Here is a 16,055-nt window from a genome sequence, read left to right as displayed (position 1 = left end):
ATCTGATGACCTATGTGAGTTAATTACAATTGATCTGCCAATTTTAGATTACTTTGAATTACGATGGTGCACATTACGTTCTATATGTTTTATTTACAAGTCATAATTCTCGATGCTGTTGTTAATATTGTGATAATTCACAAGTTTTGATTGAAATGTACTATTCTACAGCACATGCTACGCAGGAAAACACATGGAATTAATTGTGTACTCGGGACAGATGCAAAGTGATACACAAAGTATAATTATTCACAAAATCTGCATTATTCTCCTTTTGAGACAGTAGGGATACAACAAGGTTAACAACAAAGGCGCGCTATGCAATCTGCACGGCGAATATAACCAAACGCAGTGCAGTCCTTCTAGACATTCGTTTCCGTGATCGTGCTACGTGCCTGCTGGCTAAGCTCGTTTCTCTCAAACCTCCATTCAAAAACCGTTGACATTGCTTCAGCAGACAATATGCAGCGCGTGTGCAGCTTTGGTAAATGAAGTCACATCTGTCTCCTAGACAGAAATCTACAGCGGTTTTTTGTTGTATACTACTCCTGCATGTAGTCTCCTACGTCATATCCTGTAGGGACACAACGAGGCATACTTGGGTGTGATTGTTCGTGCTCGAATCCATGATTGCCTCCCTGGGTCCACGCTACCTTGCTTTGCTTGCCGTCATCCCCTGCCTAACGGATGACGTACCACATTACTTACACCACTTCCTGTTTTGCTTGCAGTGCTGAAGAAGTGCTTTGACGCCTTCGACCGTGAGAAGAATGGCAGCATCTCGACCAATATGGTGGAGGAGATCCTACGCCTTATGGGGCAGCCCTTCAACAAGAAGATCCTGGCCGAGATGATAGAGGAAGTAGACGCAGACAGTAAGTGCCGCATCTTCAGTCATCGACGACCTCTAAAGGCCTGTTGGCACGTTTCATAAACAACGCTCATGATTTTTTTATAATTTTAATGTAAGTAGTTTTCATGAAGTTGATCACTAGATTGTGTTAGTGCTTTCCGCACTTCAAGTTCGACAACAGAGAAATTTTTGTTAAGAGCCATATCATTAAACAAGTAATGTACATCAGTTTTAACAGATTTGATAATATGAAGAGTGTCCCTTCAATACTAATCGTAGAGTTACACAGTTGCGGTTGTGAATATCGGAGAAAAACCTGTTATCCAATGGCAGAGCCTTAGAAAATGCTTCATAACGACGCACCACTCATTCATTTCGCAGTGCTTTCATTTCAGTTGACTGAAACTAAGTTATTTATTTCTAAGGTGAGTTGTTGGTAATCAATACGTCACTATTTGGGATAGCCATGTGAAGAGTGAAGTACTGAGCGTCTACAGTCGATGTCTATGCGGTTTGCAGTGTACTCTCATCTCGCGGTAACTATCAGCTTTAATGACCATAATATCATGCACGCCTGTCAGAAATTCCACATCAACCTTTGGTTCAATCCTTTATCAATGTTAACACATCGAGTCAAAGACGTTCTGGCTTTGTCTCTACAGTGTATTTAAAAAAAAATCGTCACTCTGAAGATCTATAATTCGCATTCCTCCATTGTATTTATAGATAAGGCACGATTCATAAGAAATTATGTTCTTTATTACCACAATAAGGACGTGTGGGGCGATACAAATCCTCGAACAATCATGGACGTGGCGCACCGAGATCGCTTCAGAATCAACGTATGAGCAGGAATTCTCGGTGACAGGCTGGGCCATACATTTTACAAGACTGATTAACAGATTTCTGCTCGGTGAATTATTAGCACTGCTGGAGCACGTTACCCTCGCGGAAAGACAACGACTGTTTATGCATGCGGGGCACCACCCTATTTTCCACGGGTCGTGGGACAACACCATGCAGAAACGTTTCATGGGCGATGGATTGGGCGAGGAGGTTCTGTAGCATGGCCTCGTCGTTCACCGGTCCTGAAACCGTTGAATTTCCGGCTATGGAACATTATAAAGAACTGGAAACTCGTCGACGTAGCGGGAGAGCAGTGCATGTGACGCAACCCAAATGGAGCCAGGTGTATCTGAAGGTTCACTCCGAAGAAGGGGTGCAAGGTGCTTCAGGATCTGTGGTAATCACATGCAGCACTGTCTATAGTGTCTACTTCTACGTAACAGACAGACGAAAATGAGAGCAAAAATTGGTTCATTACTCCATAGGGATTGTTTTCCAGACAGATCATTATAGAAACTTTTCTTCTACATTGAAGTGCAAAAGAAATTGGTATAGACATGCGTATTCAAATAAAGAGATATGTAAACAGGCAGAATATGGCGATGCGGTCGGCAAGGAATATATAAAACAACAAGTGTCTGGCGCAGTTGCTAGATCGGTTACTGTTGCTACAATCGCAGGTTATCAAGATTTAAGTGATTTTGAACGTGGTGCTATAGTTGGCGAACGAGAGATGGGACACAGCATCTCCGAGGTAGTGATGAAATATGGATTTTCCCGTACGGCCATTTCACCAGTATACCATGAAAATCAGGAATCCGATAAAACATCAAATCTCCGACGTCCCTGCGGCCGCAAAAGATCCTGAAAGAACGAGACCAACGACGACAAGAGAATCGTTCAACGTGACAGAAGTGCAACTCATCCGCAAATTGCTACACATTTCAATGCTGTGCCATCAGCAAGTAGCAGTGTATGAACGATTCAGCGAGACATCATCGATATGAGCTTTCGGAGCCGAAGACCGACTCGTATGCCCTTGATGACTGGACGACACAAACATTTACGCCTCGCCTGTGCCCGTCAGCGCTGACATTGGACTGTTGATGACTGGAAATTTGTTGCTGATCGGACGAGTCTCGTTTCAAATTGTATCGAGCGGATGGACGTGTACGGGTATGGAGACAACAATCCATGGACCCTGCATGTCAGCAGGGGACTTTTAAGCTGCTGTAGGCTCTGTAACTGTGTGGAGCGTGTGCACTTGGAGTGATACTTCTAGATACGACTGTGACAGGTGACACATACGTAAGCATCCTGTCTGATCATGTTCATACATTCATGTCCATTGTGCACTCCAACGAACTTTGGCAATTCCAGCTGGACAATGTGACACCCCACACTTCCAGAATTGCTGCAGTGTAGTTCCAGAAACACTCTTCCGGCGTTTAACACTTCCGCCGGCCACCAAACTGCTCAGACATAAACATTATTGAGCGTATCTAGGATGCCTTGCAACGTGCTATTCAGAAGAGATTTCCACCCCTCGTACTCTAAACGGATTTATGGACAGCCCTGCAGGATTCATAGTGTCAGTTCCCTCCACCACTGCTTCAGATATTAGTCGAATCCATGCCACGTCATGTTGCAGCGATTCCGCGTGCTGGCGGGGGCCCTATACAATATTAGGCACGTGTAACAGTTTCTTTGGTTCTTGAGTACAGTTTTACTAATATTACCTCCTACAGGAATATGTGACACTTTTATTAAACGCCCCTGTGTATGCACTAAATTCTATTTGACTAATTCCACAATTTGGATTATAATATCTAGAAATTCTGCTCGGATCTGTGCAGGAAACGTTTGGCCGAACCCTTTGTTACTGTAACATAACGAATCAGAGGTTACTGCCAGTTAAATGCTTCCGTCTGCAAACATGACAGTAGTTCTAACACCCATGTGGGCAGTTTTTAAATCTTTTGTAAATTCGTTGAAACAAGTAGAGCAGAAGCTCTGTAACGTTATTGTTTCCAGACTTCTGTCAAGACAAGTTTAACGTGCCCTCAGAGGAGACAGGTAACAAATGGCTCACGCAAGTAAAATATAGCCTGCGTGCCTGTCTCAGAAGAAACGGAGAACACACAGTTTACTACCGAGAGAAAGGGCGTTTCTTCTGTGACTGGTAATCAACAACAGTAAATGAAATAGAGAGGTCAATTAGTTTCGTTTTGCGCAAATAATTAACTGAACAGGAGAAAAAATTGCGAATGGGGTAGCAGATGCTACTTTGTCTTTGAAAAGATAACAAAAGAACTAGTTACAACAGGCGAGGCAGCAGTCGTCATACTTAAGTGTCGTCTTGTAGCAAAAGTGATAAGAAGTAGTCAGAGCGCGTGTTTCACTGCGCTCAGCCAAGACAAAGGACGTAGCGAGGTGGAATGAAAGCATTCTTTACTGGCGGCAGTGTTCCCACTGGGGTCTCCAACCGTCATCACCACCGCTCACCCCTTCTAGTATACTCATCAATACGCTGCAAAATCGCCACGCTGTCTAGACCAACAAGACTAGGGATGCGAAGAAGATGTATAGCATCTCGAGCAACTCAAGAATTCTCTACCGGCAAATTTTCGGTGCAGCTTGAAAGAGCGCTCCCGCTATATACTATGCAAACCACTTCGAAGCGCGTGGTAGTGGGTATTTTCCATGGATCACATGGATCTTCTGGATCCGATCACGTATGTAGCGCGGGAACAATTGCTTTTAAATACCTGTGTATGTATGTGTTGTAATTAACCTGATTTTGTTTTCGCGGTCTCTACGGGAGCGATTCACTGGAGGATGAAGATTGTCTCTGCATTCTTCACTTAATTCTAGTTCTTGAATTTCTGTAAGCAGGATTTTACGGGATAATTTGCGTCTATTGTCAACAGTTGGTCGATTTACATTTTTCAACGTTTCTGAGAGTCTCTCCTGTGAATCAAAGACGCCTGAAAGCATCCGTGACGCCCTTCTTTGCTTACGTTCAGTAACTCCTATTAGTCCTATTTGGTATGGATACCATATACGGGATGTCCAAAAGGTCTCTCCGCAGTGCCGTATGATTGTTAGTCGTGAGTGCCGTATGATTGTTCGCCTGCCAGGGTTACTTCCCTTCAAGTGGACTCTCCCAACATTCCACTGTTTCGTTTATCTCAGCCAGCGTCAGTAGTATCTTTGGTGTGTGTCGTTACGTGTTGATGTGAACATTTTAGTTCCTTTGTTCATTTCTTTCGTTTTTGTCACTGTTAAAATGCTAACCATATAAGAACGTGTGTTTTCAGTCGAACAAGTGTTCAAAGCTGGCGGTAAATACTCAGTTTCAGTTCGTCAAACATTTAATTCAGTTTTCAGGGAGACAACACTCCCACATCGCGATACTGTGCGAGATTTAATAAATTTCAAAGTACGGGTTCAGTGACAGATGCACCGAGAAGTGGTCGTCCTAGCGTTTTGTCTGAGGATAAAGTACTCGATATTTCCGATAAAATGTCCATGAGTCCGAATAAGTCAGTATGAAAACTCGCCCAGGAAATCGATGTTAGTGTCGGAACGGCCCACACAGCTGTAAGGAAAAAATTAGAACTTTTATCACACAAAGTGACAGTCGTGCAAGAACTGAAAAATACTGACTATGGCAAGAGACTGCATTATTTTCAATGGTTCAAAAATTTCGTTCAACAAAATGGAAGGCACGTTCTTAATGAGCACGTTTTTCACTGATAAGACGTGGTTTCATTTATCAGGGTACATGAACTCACAAAATTCTCGTATGTGGAGTATTGCAAATCCATTGTGTATTCACGAGGAACCACTTCATTCTGTGAAAACAGGAGTTTTGACTGCAATTTCTAGACGTCGGATTGTGGGTCCCATATTTTTCAACGAAATAATAAACGCACAACGATACTGCAGTGATATTCTGTATCCATTCATAGGAGAACTTGTGTTAAGTGAAATACTGAACGGTTATTTTCAATAAGATGGTACAAGCGCACATACAGCTCGCGTTTCTGTGTCACTGCTTGCTGATGTTTTTGGTGATCGCATAATTTCACAGGGACATTGACCTTCACGATCGCCTGACCTAACATCACCTGACTTATTTCCTTCTGGGGTGCAGCGAAAGCAAGTGTCTATAAAAACAGTCTAATATCCACCGATGAACTGAAAACTGCAATATCCTCTTTCACTGCTTCTGTTACAGAAGAAATGTCACAGCTTGTGTTTAGAAACATGATTAGACGAATTGAATTGCGTATTCAACAACAGAGGGGGGGGGGGGGGGGGACACACTTTCAACATTTCATGTGAAAATTCGTAAGTAAAAATGAATATTCAATAAATTAATAGCTTGTATTTCACTGGGTATATTCACTGCGGCATACGGCACGCGCCGCTGACAATCATACTGTACTGCTGAGAGACTTTTTGAACACCCCGTACAGTCCAGAATCTCCGCCAGCATTGACGCAATCATTGTACCGACGCCTCATGTTAAAGGTACCCCTTTGGTAAAACACTGTGTCCTGCTGCGTGAAGAGGTCCGCAGCACAACCTTGTCCGACAGGAATCGTCGACGCTTCAAGGTGTTTTTTTAGAAACCGAAGGCGTGATAATTCCATGCAGAGAGACCAAGACTATAGGGCGTGTTCTCGAAAGTCTCCCTCTAGCGTTGGCGTAAATTCTACTTTACGATATTTGCGATATGACGACGTGCGTTATGACGAAGCAAACAGCACCCCTTGTCTTCATCAGACATGCTGCCCCATACACGTTCGTTATTCTCCGATGGATGCCTGCCGTTGTTTGTCCTTTGGCAGCCAAGAAAAGAATAACAGCATGTTGGTCGTGTTCGGACGTGTCTGATAATAACATTACCATAGTTCACGTTTCTGCATTTACCGCACGCACGTCGGAAAGTCACTAATGTCGTACTAATCCCTTTCAAACATGTCTACATCTACATAGTTACTCTGTAATTCACACTTAAGTGCCTGGCAGAGGGTTCATCGAACCATTTTCATACTAGTTCTCCCCGTCGTTTGACGCGTCTGCAAAGGAGATCAAAACCGCGACCCCCAGAATTTAAATGACATGGTTTTCTTGCCTCGTGGTCGAGGAAAACTTTCCAGATACACTACAGGGAGTGACGGGAAGTGGCATAAATGGTGTCTATAAAACCATTCCTTTGCCTGGGGCGTTGTTTACACACATTCCGCGGTAGAAAACGACTATTAGCAGTACCATGAGCAACAGGAAGACGTTCTTCACAATCTTTGACTTTCAACTCTCCTCTAAGGACATTTCGGACCTGCATCGCCACCGGACGTGACCGCACCGGTCTGGAGGAGCACAGCGCGACAGCAGATTTTGCTGTCGCGTACAGGTTAGAACAACTAGGGACAGTTCAAACCCATTCGAGGAAATTTGAGTGTGATGCGAAACAGCGAAAGTGCTTATGTTTTTTCAGTCTTTCAGCCCTTCTGTTTTGTGTCAATAAACCTCCGCCGGCAGCGGTAGTCTCGCGGTTCTAGTCGCGCAGTCCGGAACCGTACGACTGCTACGGTCGCAGGTTTGAATCTTGCCTCGGTCATGGATGTGTGTGATGTCCTTATGTTAGTTAGGTTTAAGTAGTTCTAAGTTCTAGGGGACTGATGACCACAGCAGTTGAGTCCCATAGTGCTCAGAGCCATATGAACCATTTTTGAATAAACCTCCCACCTCACCAAACCCAAAACTCTCAGCGGCACCGTCCCCCCTTCAGTGAGAATTTTAAAAATATACCTGTACAGACGGAACCGTGACACAGTCCTAGGCAGTTACAGACCGGCAATCCCTTCGACATTCTCCGATTCATGACGGCCCACTGACAGGTGCAAGTGCAAAAGCGCAGCGGCGAAAGAGCAGAAGTGTAGCCTAGCTGCAGGCGCTTGATATTCTCGTCACGGGGTCTGTCTGTACAGGTGCGTTTTCAAGCTGCTCGACAAAGGAGGGTGGATGGCACAGAGCGTTTTACCGAACAGGAGGATTTTAGAAGGACACTTTGCCGTTTTATTCGCCTATGTGTCAGTGTCATCACATTTCCCCCTCCCCACCCCAGCCAGTGATCACGCCAAAGAAGGAGGCGAAATAGAAGAGTTGAAAACACATAAGCACCCGTTGCTGCTTCGGATCACGTTCAAATTTCGTCTAATGGTGTTGACCGGTGCATAGTGGTTCCGACCTGTACCCGAGAGGGAAAAAATTGCGTTTCCGCTGCGCTCCAAAGAAGTCAAATCACGTTCACATGGTCTACAACTTTGCATCAGCCTTTTGCCGATAGGTGGCGATAACGGCAAGTAGCGGTCGAAAGAAACAGATCGCATATGTCAGGCAGTTAGCTTGGACTTCGGTCAACATAATCTCATTCGAACATTAGTCGATTTGTGCCTGCATCATAAAGTTCTTCTTGATTGAAAATGTCAGTTTACGAGCCTAATTCTCGTCATTTGCGGGAGGTGTTACTGTTTTGTTTCAATATGAATAAAACAGCGGCTGAGTCTCGTCGAATGCACTCAAGTACGTATGGTAAGAACACTGTTAGTGAAAGAACGTGTCGTGAGTGGTTTCAACGCTTCAAGAACGGTGATTTTAACGTCGTAGACCGGCATGGTGGTGGAAGAGAGAATGTTTTGGAAGATGCAGAATTGAAGACATTGCTGAGGGATGACTCACATCAAACTCAAGAAGAATTGGCACGATTAGTGGGAGTGACGCAGCAAGCCATTTCAAAACGTCTCAAGGCTATGGGCATGAGTCAGAAGGAACTTGGATCCCGTGTGAGCTAAAACAAAGAGACATTGAACGATGTTTGTGCAATTGTGAACAGTTACTTTAGAGGCAAAAACGGAAGGGATTTCTGCATCGCTTTGTGACCGGGGGAAAAAAATGTGTTCATTACGATAACCCTAAACGCAAAAAATCATGGGGATATCCCGGCCATGCTTCCATGTCGACGGCAAAACCGAATATTCACGGCTCCAAGATCATGCTCTGCATTTGGTGGACCAGCTCGGCTTCGTGTACTTGAGGTCTTAAAACCAACTGAAACAATCACTGGTGCTCGTTATGTAACGCAATTAATGCGTTTGAGCAGAGCATTAAAAGAAAAACGGCAGCAATAAAGCGAGAAGCACGATAAAGTGATTTTGCAGCACGACAACGGTCGACCCCACTTTACAAACGAGGTCAAAACGTAGTTGAAAACGTTAAAATGGGAAGTCCTACCTCACCCGTCGTATTCTGCAAAAACTCTTCTTCCGATTTCATGAAGAAGTCACAAATTGGATCGATTCGTAGATCGCTTCAAAAGATAAACAATTTTTTGACTAGGGATTCGTACACTGCCCGAAAGATGGGAGAAAGTAGTCGCCAGCGATGGAAAATACTCTCAATGATACATGTGTAACCAATTTGTTTCATTGAAGCCTTAAATGTTTGGGAAGAAACGGCAGAAGCAAAGTTGTACACCTTGTAGTTGAGATACAGCCACACAATGTTGTTAGAGAAGGGTATCAGCAGTGTCAAAGTTTGTGAAGAACGTCTTGCTAGTGGTCACTGCACTGCGACCTGCCCTTTTTGACCGCAAAATTTGCGGGAACCGAGGCCCCAGGGAAAGGGATGGTTTTACTGAGAACCCTTATGGCTCTCTCTAAGGCCGTTCCGTGTCGATTCTGAGCGATGAGGTGTCTGAAATCTTTTCCTCGGCCAATCATAAGAAAAACAACGTGATTTCAAAGCTGTGTGCCGCGGTACTGACCATCATCGCAGACGCATCAAAAGAAGGGGTGAAATTTCGGCAAAAGGGGATGAAAATACTTTTCCATCGTGTGCCACGTCTTCAAAGACAGGGAGAATTTTGGTACCAATCCGACATCATTAACCCATTGCACACGTCACATGAGCTTCTAGCCTTCAGCCGTTTTTTAGCATGTGTCGATACCCTGCAGTTTCGCTGAGTCCTAGGGTGACGCCGCACGGCGCCACGCTTTTGCCCCATTACAGACGAACGTTGTATTTTAGAGCCAAATTTCAAAATTAAGCCTCGCAATGGGTGGGACATACCGAGTTTCGAAAAAGTGGTTCTTTAATTCTGTTGCGCCGTCTAAATGTTACTGTGATGTCTGGGACGTCGTCTAATTCGTTTTCACGCCGTTTGGTGCTCTAACTGTAAGTTGGAGCATTATGATGGACTATTGTAGATTGCTTAGAATTTGCGTTAAATTGTATTCGTGTTGTTGAATTTTCCTGGTTTGTTCTGAAGTTATTCTGAATTGCAAATATGTCAAATACGTAATTATTAATTGGACAAATCTACAGTGAGCGTACCGCAGAGTACCAGCGATACAAGAGGCTTTCTTATCGGCCTTCATTCCGGGTTTTTAATGTGCTACTTAGCATACAAAGTGTTTTGTCATCACTCAAATTCTACTAGTCACACGGTGGATATGTGAAATCGAAAGTTGTGGAGCTGGTAACACGAGGGTTACTGGGAAAGAAAGATCCGATTGGTAGCGAAACAGAAACTACAGTGAAAATCAAAAATGCTTTATTTGCGACAGTTAGGTACACCTTCCAGCTACTTCTCTGCTAGGTCGCCACTACAACTGAGTCATATGTGTTGGCACTGTACCAGCTTTCCAATACCCTCGTCATAGAAAGCAGCCGCGTGTGCATTCTGCAAATACTCTACGTTGGTCTGCAGCTTGTTGTCTGTGCCAAAATGTTGTCTTCATATCCAGCGGTTCCTGTGAGAAGAGATGATAATCAAAGGAGCCAAGTTCGGCGTGTATGGTAGATGACCAAACACTTCCCACTGAAAACGCTGTAGGACCGTCCTCATTGTCCTAGCTGTGTGCAGCCAGGAATTGTCATGAAGAGGAATGTATGACAGTTACATTATGCGGGTTGCACAAAAGCAGGCGAAATCTCCCACAGGCACTCATACTTGGTAGGCGACACTATTTTCTAGGCATGTTTGCGTGCTCACTATGCATTAGGAACTCAAAAGAGCGACTTGACGCGATCTACGAGGCATACAAGAGACACTGTCCAACATATCCATGCAACGCTTCATTGGATTTTCTATGTGGTTTCCATTTCGCGATCCACCGGACCTTACTTTCCGAATAGCCCTCGCATTTCTCAGGGGGTTAACCTGTTACTTGTACCAATATTTTCTCTAAAAATGTTCCGAATTTCTCAAGAAGCAAGACGCATATGATTCGCCACCTAAAAATCAACTGTTTATGTAGCGTGCTGTTGAATCATATGTATAGTCGTATGCATGTGAAAAAGCCATCCATCTCACGCTCCACCCGTGAATGGATGTGAATGCGACTTGAATACGCGATGTGAAGCACCAAGACCAAGCCTCTTAAGGTGACGTACAACGTGTGCCAAGGCCTTAGGATCAAAACTGTATAGACCGTAGACGACTCTCAGCAGAGTAGACTAAGATTTAGAGATAAGTAGTTTAGGCGGTTCAAGATCTTGAGTAAACAACGCGTTTTAGGCACTAGTTTCTAACTGCTTGATAGTCCATAGCCGGACGTATCGACATTGTTAGCGCCTCTTTTAAAAACGGTACCCAATTGTCTCTGAAGTGTATATGGCCGCAAAATTTCATGTGTCGTAAAGCATACGTGAGTGGCAGCCAGTACATTCTGCTATTAGCTTAAGTAATTTCTGTCAAGTGTAAATAAAAAAACTACATGTTAATTGTTGTGTACATAGTTCCGCGTAGTCACCACGTACACAACTTTCCCACTAGAGCGTGCCCCCCTAAGCACAACAGTGCAGGTGCAGCGTTCGTCCGTCTCCGCACTACGAGATGGCGCTGCCATAGAGATGGACCAAATTCTGCTTCCGCCGATCCGCATATTAATATGTAAAGCGACCAATGAGATTGCCTCTAACGTAGAACTTTTTCTCCTCGCGGATCACACTCGCGCAGTGATACGTGAACACGCGAGGTATTATAACGAGTATACAGACCTCCTATTACTCAGTCTGCATTTGTTTGTACCAGTCTGTATTAGTCTGTACCAGTCTGTACGAGTTCTACATTTGTCTGTACCAGTTTGAGTCTGCGCCAAATAACATTACCATATTCCTGAACATAGCCATGAAGATAAATGTATAGACACTTTTGTCAAGTATCAGAGATATATGTGAGAATAAGATTAACGTACCAATACCAAAGGAACGTCAGATTGTCAATTGTAAATAGCACCCTGAACCAAGTTAAGTAATTTTTTTGCTTGTTATTATTTTAATAAATGTGTGTGAAAATTACTCAAGTTCTGTTTAAAGTTGGTCACCGTCAATCTGCTACTCTAAGCCTGCAAGTAGCATTTCTATCGTCTGACCCAACGGCAGAAGATAAACACGCCATGATAAGACCACGAGACATATTGCTGACACTCGCCTGCTTCGTTAGAGCGACAAGTAAAATAATCTGATGGTGTGTGTACTGAAGGTCTCAAATTACGCACACCACATTTATTTTTATCATTAGTTTCTTATAACCAAGTTCCCAGTTTTCAATCCTCTACGATGTGTATAATTTTGACATATGGATTTGAGGCACCCTGTAAAATGTTACGTCGTCTACAATTTTGTTATATTACGGATGTTGTTACGTAAAACGTAATAAGGAGAAACGACATAATTCCTGCATTAGCATTAGAGTATTTGTGATAAAAAAAACTCAAAGTCTGTTTGATACTGAGATTTTCTTAAACTGTAATAACAAACAAATTATCTCACCTATGTTGCTCTCTCTATCTCAATAAATTGTTTCATAAACAGTACAATGAATTCTGTTGTCACTGTAACTGACACAAAAGTCTGTTTATTTGAGATGTATATGGCCAGTTTCCTCATTTGCTATTTATGCCGTGTCTGGTCAAGGATGAATGTCAACAACCGCAGCATGATGTGTTCTAAATCACCAGATTGTTTACAAAGTGTGTCTCCCTCCGCAGAGTCCGGTCGCCTTGAGTTCGACGAGTTCGTGACGCTGGCGGCCAGGTTCATCATAGAGGAGGACGACGAGGTCATGGAGAAGGAGCTCCGCGAGGCCTTCCGCCTCTACGACAAGCAAGGTGAGCTGGGCACGTTTTTCACTGTAACATCGCAATCATCAAAACACTGTGCAGGCTCATCTCCAACGTCCACATTGGTGTGGATCCCACTGGGGATCGACTCACATGAAACCTGGAGATCAAATGGATATTGTGGCATTCTCCTCAAAGAAGCTTGTCCAATTTCCTAGAGATATTCTAGAGGAGGGTTAAGAGTTAATTACTGGTTATAGAGCACGCACAACAATGGTTGTGTACTCTTCGAATCCAATCACTTATCAAATCCAATCATTGTGCGGAGCAGAGAATACGTTGTATTTCATCCTCGTGCTAAGTAAACAGGTTTGCAACACTTATATTACTTGTAATGGAATCATTATCAGTTTGGGAGACCCAGTTTCCTCTTGTTGACAACGAACGGACTATGGGTCGAAGATCGTCACTTTAAAATAATTCCATACACTTAACTAGTTATCTGTTCTTTCATTGTGACCGTAGGAATCGTCTGATAACTACCCAAACTATTGCAAAAACAACCACTTGATGTTACAGTTGAAAGAGAGAACTGGAGATATAAGGTTTTTCATTTTATCTGATGTTCTCCAGACGCAATAACGTCCTGCGGAAGAAAATAGTATAAACATAGACCATCTTACAGATTTCCATAGGTCAGGAGTCTCTTCTTTTAATTCAAGGAGATTGTAAGAACTTTGATAATATCTGCTCTGCTCCCGGCATGTTGCGTTCACTGAACAATGTGTCGTTTACACTAACATTGAGCTCAGTAATCATATTTCCCCTATGGTTGTCGTCTTACTAGTGGTAACATACCTCTCTAATTTTTTCGTGTCTCTGTCGGTAAGATGATTTTGTGTTCAGCATTTGAAGTTTTCCCTCGTACTCTGAATTAGCCCAGCGCTATGTACCTCTGAAAGACTTGCGATTGTTATGGAGCATTGGGCAGATTGACCTCACTGGATGTCCACCAGGACTGACATAAGAACAGCACAACAACGACCACTGACGAACCTCTAGAGATGTTATATACAGTATTCTAGATAGCAAAATACAGCGTATTTTGTTATCTGCCTACGATACGTCCAGGCATGGTACCTCTGTCTTGTGCTCTTCTGCCTGGCATTATCCATTAGTTGGTATCTTCCCCTCACTCTCCCTGTCTCTCCTTTTACCAACTGTCCAGTTCGTTTCTGGATAAAATACTACAATCTCAAGATGTGAACTGGCCAATGTTCTTTCTTTTCTTTATGGCGTGTAAGAGGTTTCTGTTCTCCCCAGATATCTTTTTCTTTCTCTCTCAGTATCATTTTGTACTCTTTTTCTCATTTATTTTCATTCCTAATTTATCGCATTTTGTATTTAAGTCTTCCACCATTTATTAAGCACTTTGTTGAATTCCGCCCACACCACCAGGACGGCAGAAAAACGTGAACGTTCCAGCGTTTTGCCTTCTCCACCCGGTCGTTCGTCTCGTGTAGTGCCAACCATTCCCTCTACACAGGTCTCTTCGAGGGAGGCGTTAAGCAGCGTAGGTTAAAGGGAACACACCCGCCTGACTCCTCTTCCTATTCCTGTTCCCTTCGTTACTTCTCCACCAGTTCTGACTGGGTTTTGCGGAAGATATAGCTCCTTAATTAATTTTTATTCTCTCCAGTCGATGCTTTGTTTTCTTAGGATAAGCATGAATCCATCCCTCCTCATCTAATAGAAAAACTTCTTCCACATAACCAAACACAATATAAAATTTTCCTACTCTTTTCGATGTACCCCTCTCCTGGGATTAGTAGTAAGCCTATAGCATCTCCCGTGCCTATCCCCTTATCTGAAACCTCTTCTCCAATGATGCTATTCAGCTCCTAGACATCCCTCTAATCATAATTGTAAACAAAACCTTTCTCACTTGCCGTATCAGACTTAAAGTTCCTCATATTTTCTTGTGTTGCTTTTCTTTTTGATTGGTGTTTCCTTGCATCTTCCGAATCGCATATTCCCACAGCGTAAGTGCGCTAGAAATAAATTAGAAAACAAGCATCAGAAACGAACGGGGTGTCTATATTGTTTTTCATGCACTTCAGATTGAACAAGAATGAAACATAACAACAAACATACATTGAAAATCGGCATATTAAAAAAAATTATTCCAAAATGGCACGCTTTACTCTTTGTGCAGAACACACAGTGATTAATATTCGTGATTATTAAAACAGTGATCTGGAACGCAGAGGAATGTAAATGAAGTGGTTGCAATGCAGTCTCTTTTTTTTCTGTCAAAGAGGCGTGTTTGGATATCTTGAGTCCTGGTGCAGCACAAAGTTTTAACTTTTCGCAAATACACCATAATGGCCTTTTCGCTCACTATTCAAGAGCCCACACAAACAGGCGGTTAAGGTAAAGTACACATATTGTGGTCACTGATACCTTAATATACGCCAAGTTCAGAGCGTTAGTTATTTTTTCTTTGTGTCGAACAGTCTTCCCACAAACCTGTCATAAACTTTGCGACCTGATGTTTTATGCACAGGCGTAAGTGTACTAGTAAAAGGGGTAAGACATGTCAGTATAGACTACGCACTTTGAGTCCATACATCCAAGCTTCAGTCTCTGACCAGCTGCCCAGGGGAAAACAAGCATTAATGTTCTTGCTACATGTACCTGAAGGTACTAATCAACCTAAAAGGATAATATTCCTAATAGCTATAATTATTCGTTTGCAAATGAAACAAATACCGGTGTAATGTTGTTCAGTACACTGTTACAGTCCATATACTGCGCAGGAGCTCACAACTGGCTACAGCTAGTGCTAAGTATTAATTTTTTTCGCGACCTGAGCAATAAATGTTTTCGCTTAGCCATGTGTCCCTGACGAAACGATTCGTGCCAGATGTTGCACGCGTCTGCAGGTCAGCTGCAGACATTTGCGCCACACTCCAAAAGCTAAATAGACAGCCATGCCAACCACTCGACCCAGTTCGTCGCTCTTGTGCCCCTATTCTCAAAATGGAACAAGAGCTACGTCTTTCTGTCTCTCCACTCCTGCCACCTTCCTCTTCCGCCGCTCTCTCTTGTGACATCGCTACGGGCCGTAGCTATACTTGTCTCCGCCTCCGTCACTGGGTCTCTCTTCCATTGCCGGTCAGAGTCTGTTGAGAACTGGCATTGTCGTCTACAGAACT

The 16,055-nt window shown here is 43.3% G+C and overlaps 1 protein-coding gene across 1 annotated transcript in view; it reads left to right on the top strand.

The window, feature by feature from the left end:
* Positions 1–16,055, top strand: part of LOC126334868 (troponin C, isoallergen Bla g 6.0301) — a 115,238-nt gene that overhangs the window by 88,325 nt on the left and 10,858 nt on the right. Inside the window, exons 3-4 of the mRNA XM_049997560.1 lie at positions 732–875; positions 12,766–12,885. Coding sequence (XP_049853517.1) covers positions 732–875; positions 12,766–12,885 — 264 coding nt within the window. The remainder of the gene's footprint in view (positions 1–731; positions 876–12,765; positions 12,886–16,055) is intronic.

The sequence above is a fragment of the Schistocerca gregaria genome, chromosome 1, assembly GCF_023897955.1.
Source record: "Schistocerca gregaria isolate iqSchGreg1 chromosome 1, iqSchGreg1.2, whole genome shotgun sequence".
NCBI lineage: Eukaryota > Metazoa > Arthropoda > Insecta > Orthoptera > Acrididae > Schistocerca > Schistocerca gregaria.
This window is presented reverse-complemented; position numbering and strand designations above follow the sequence as displayed.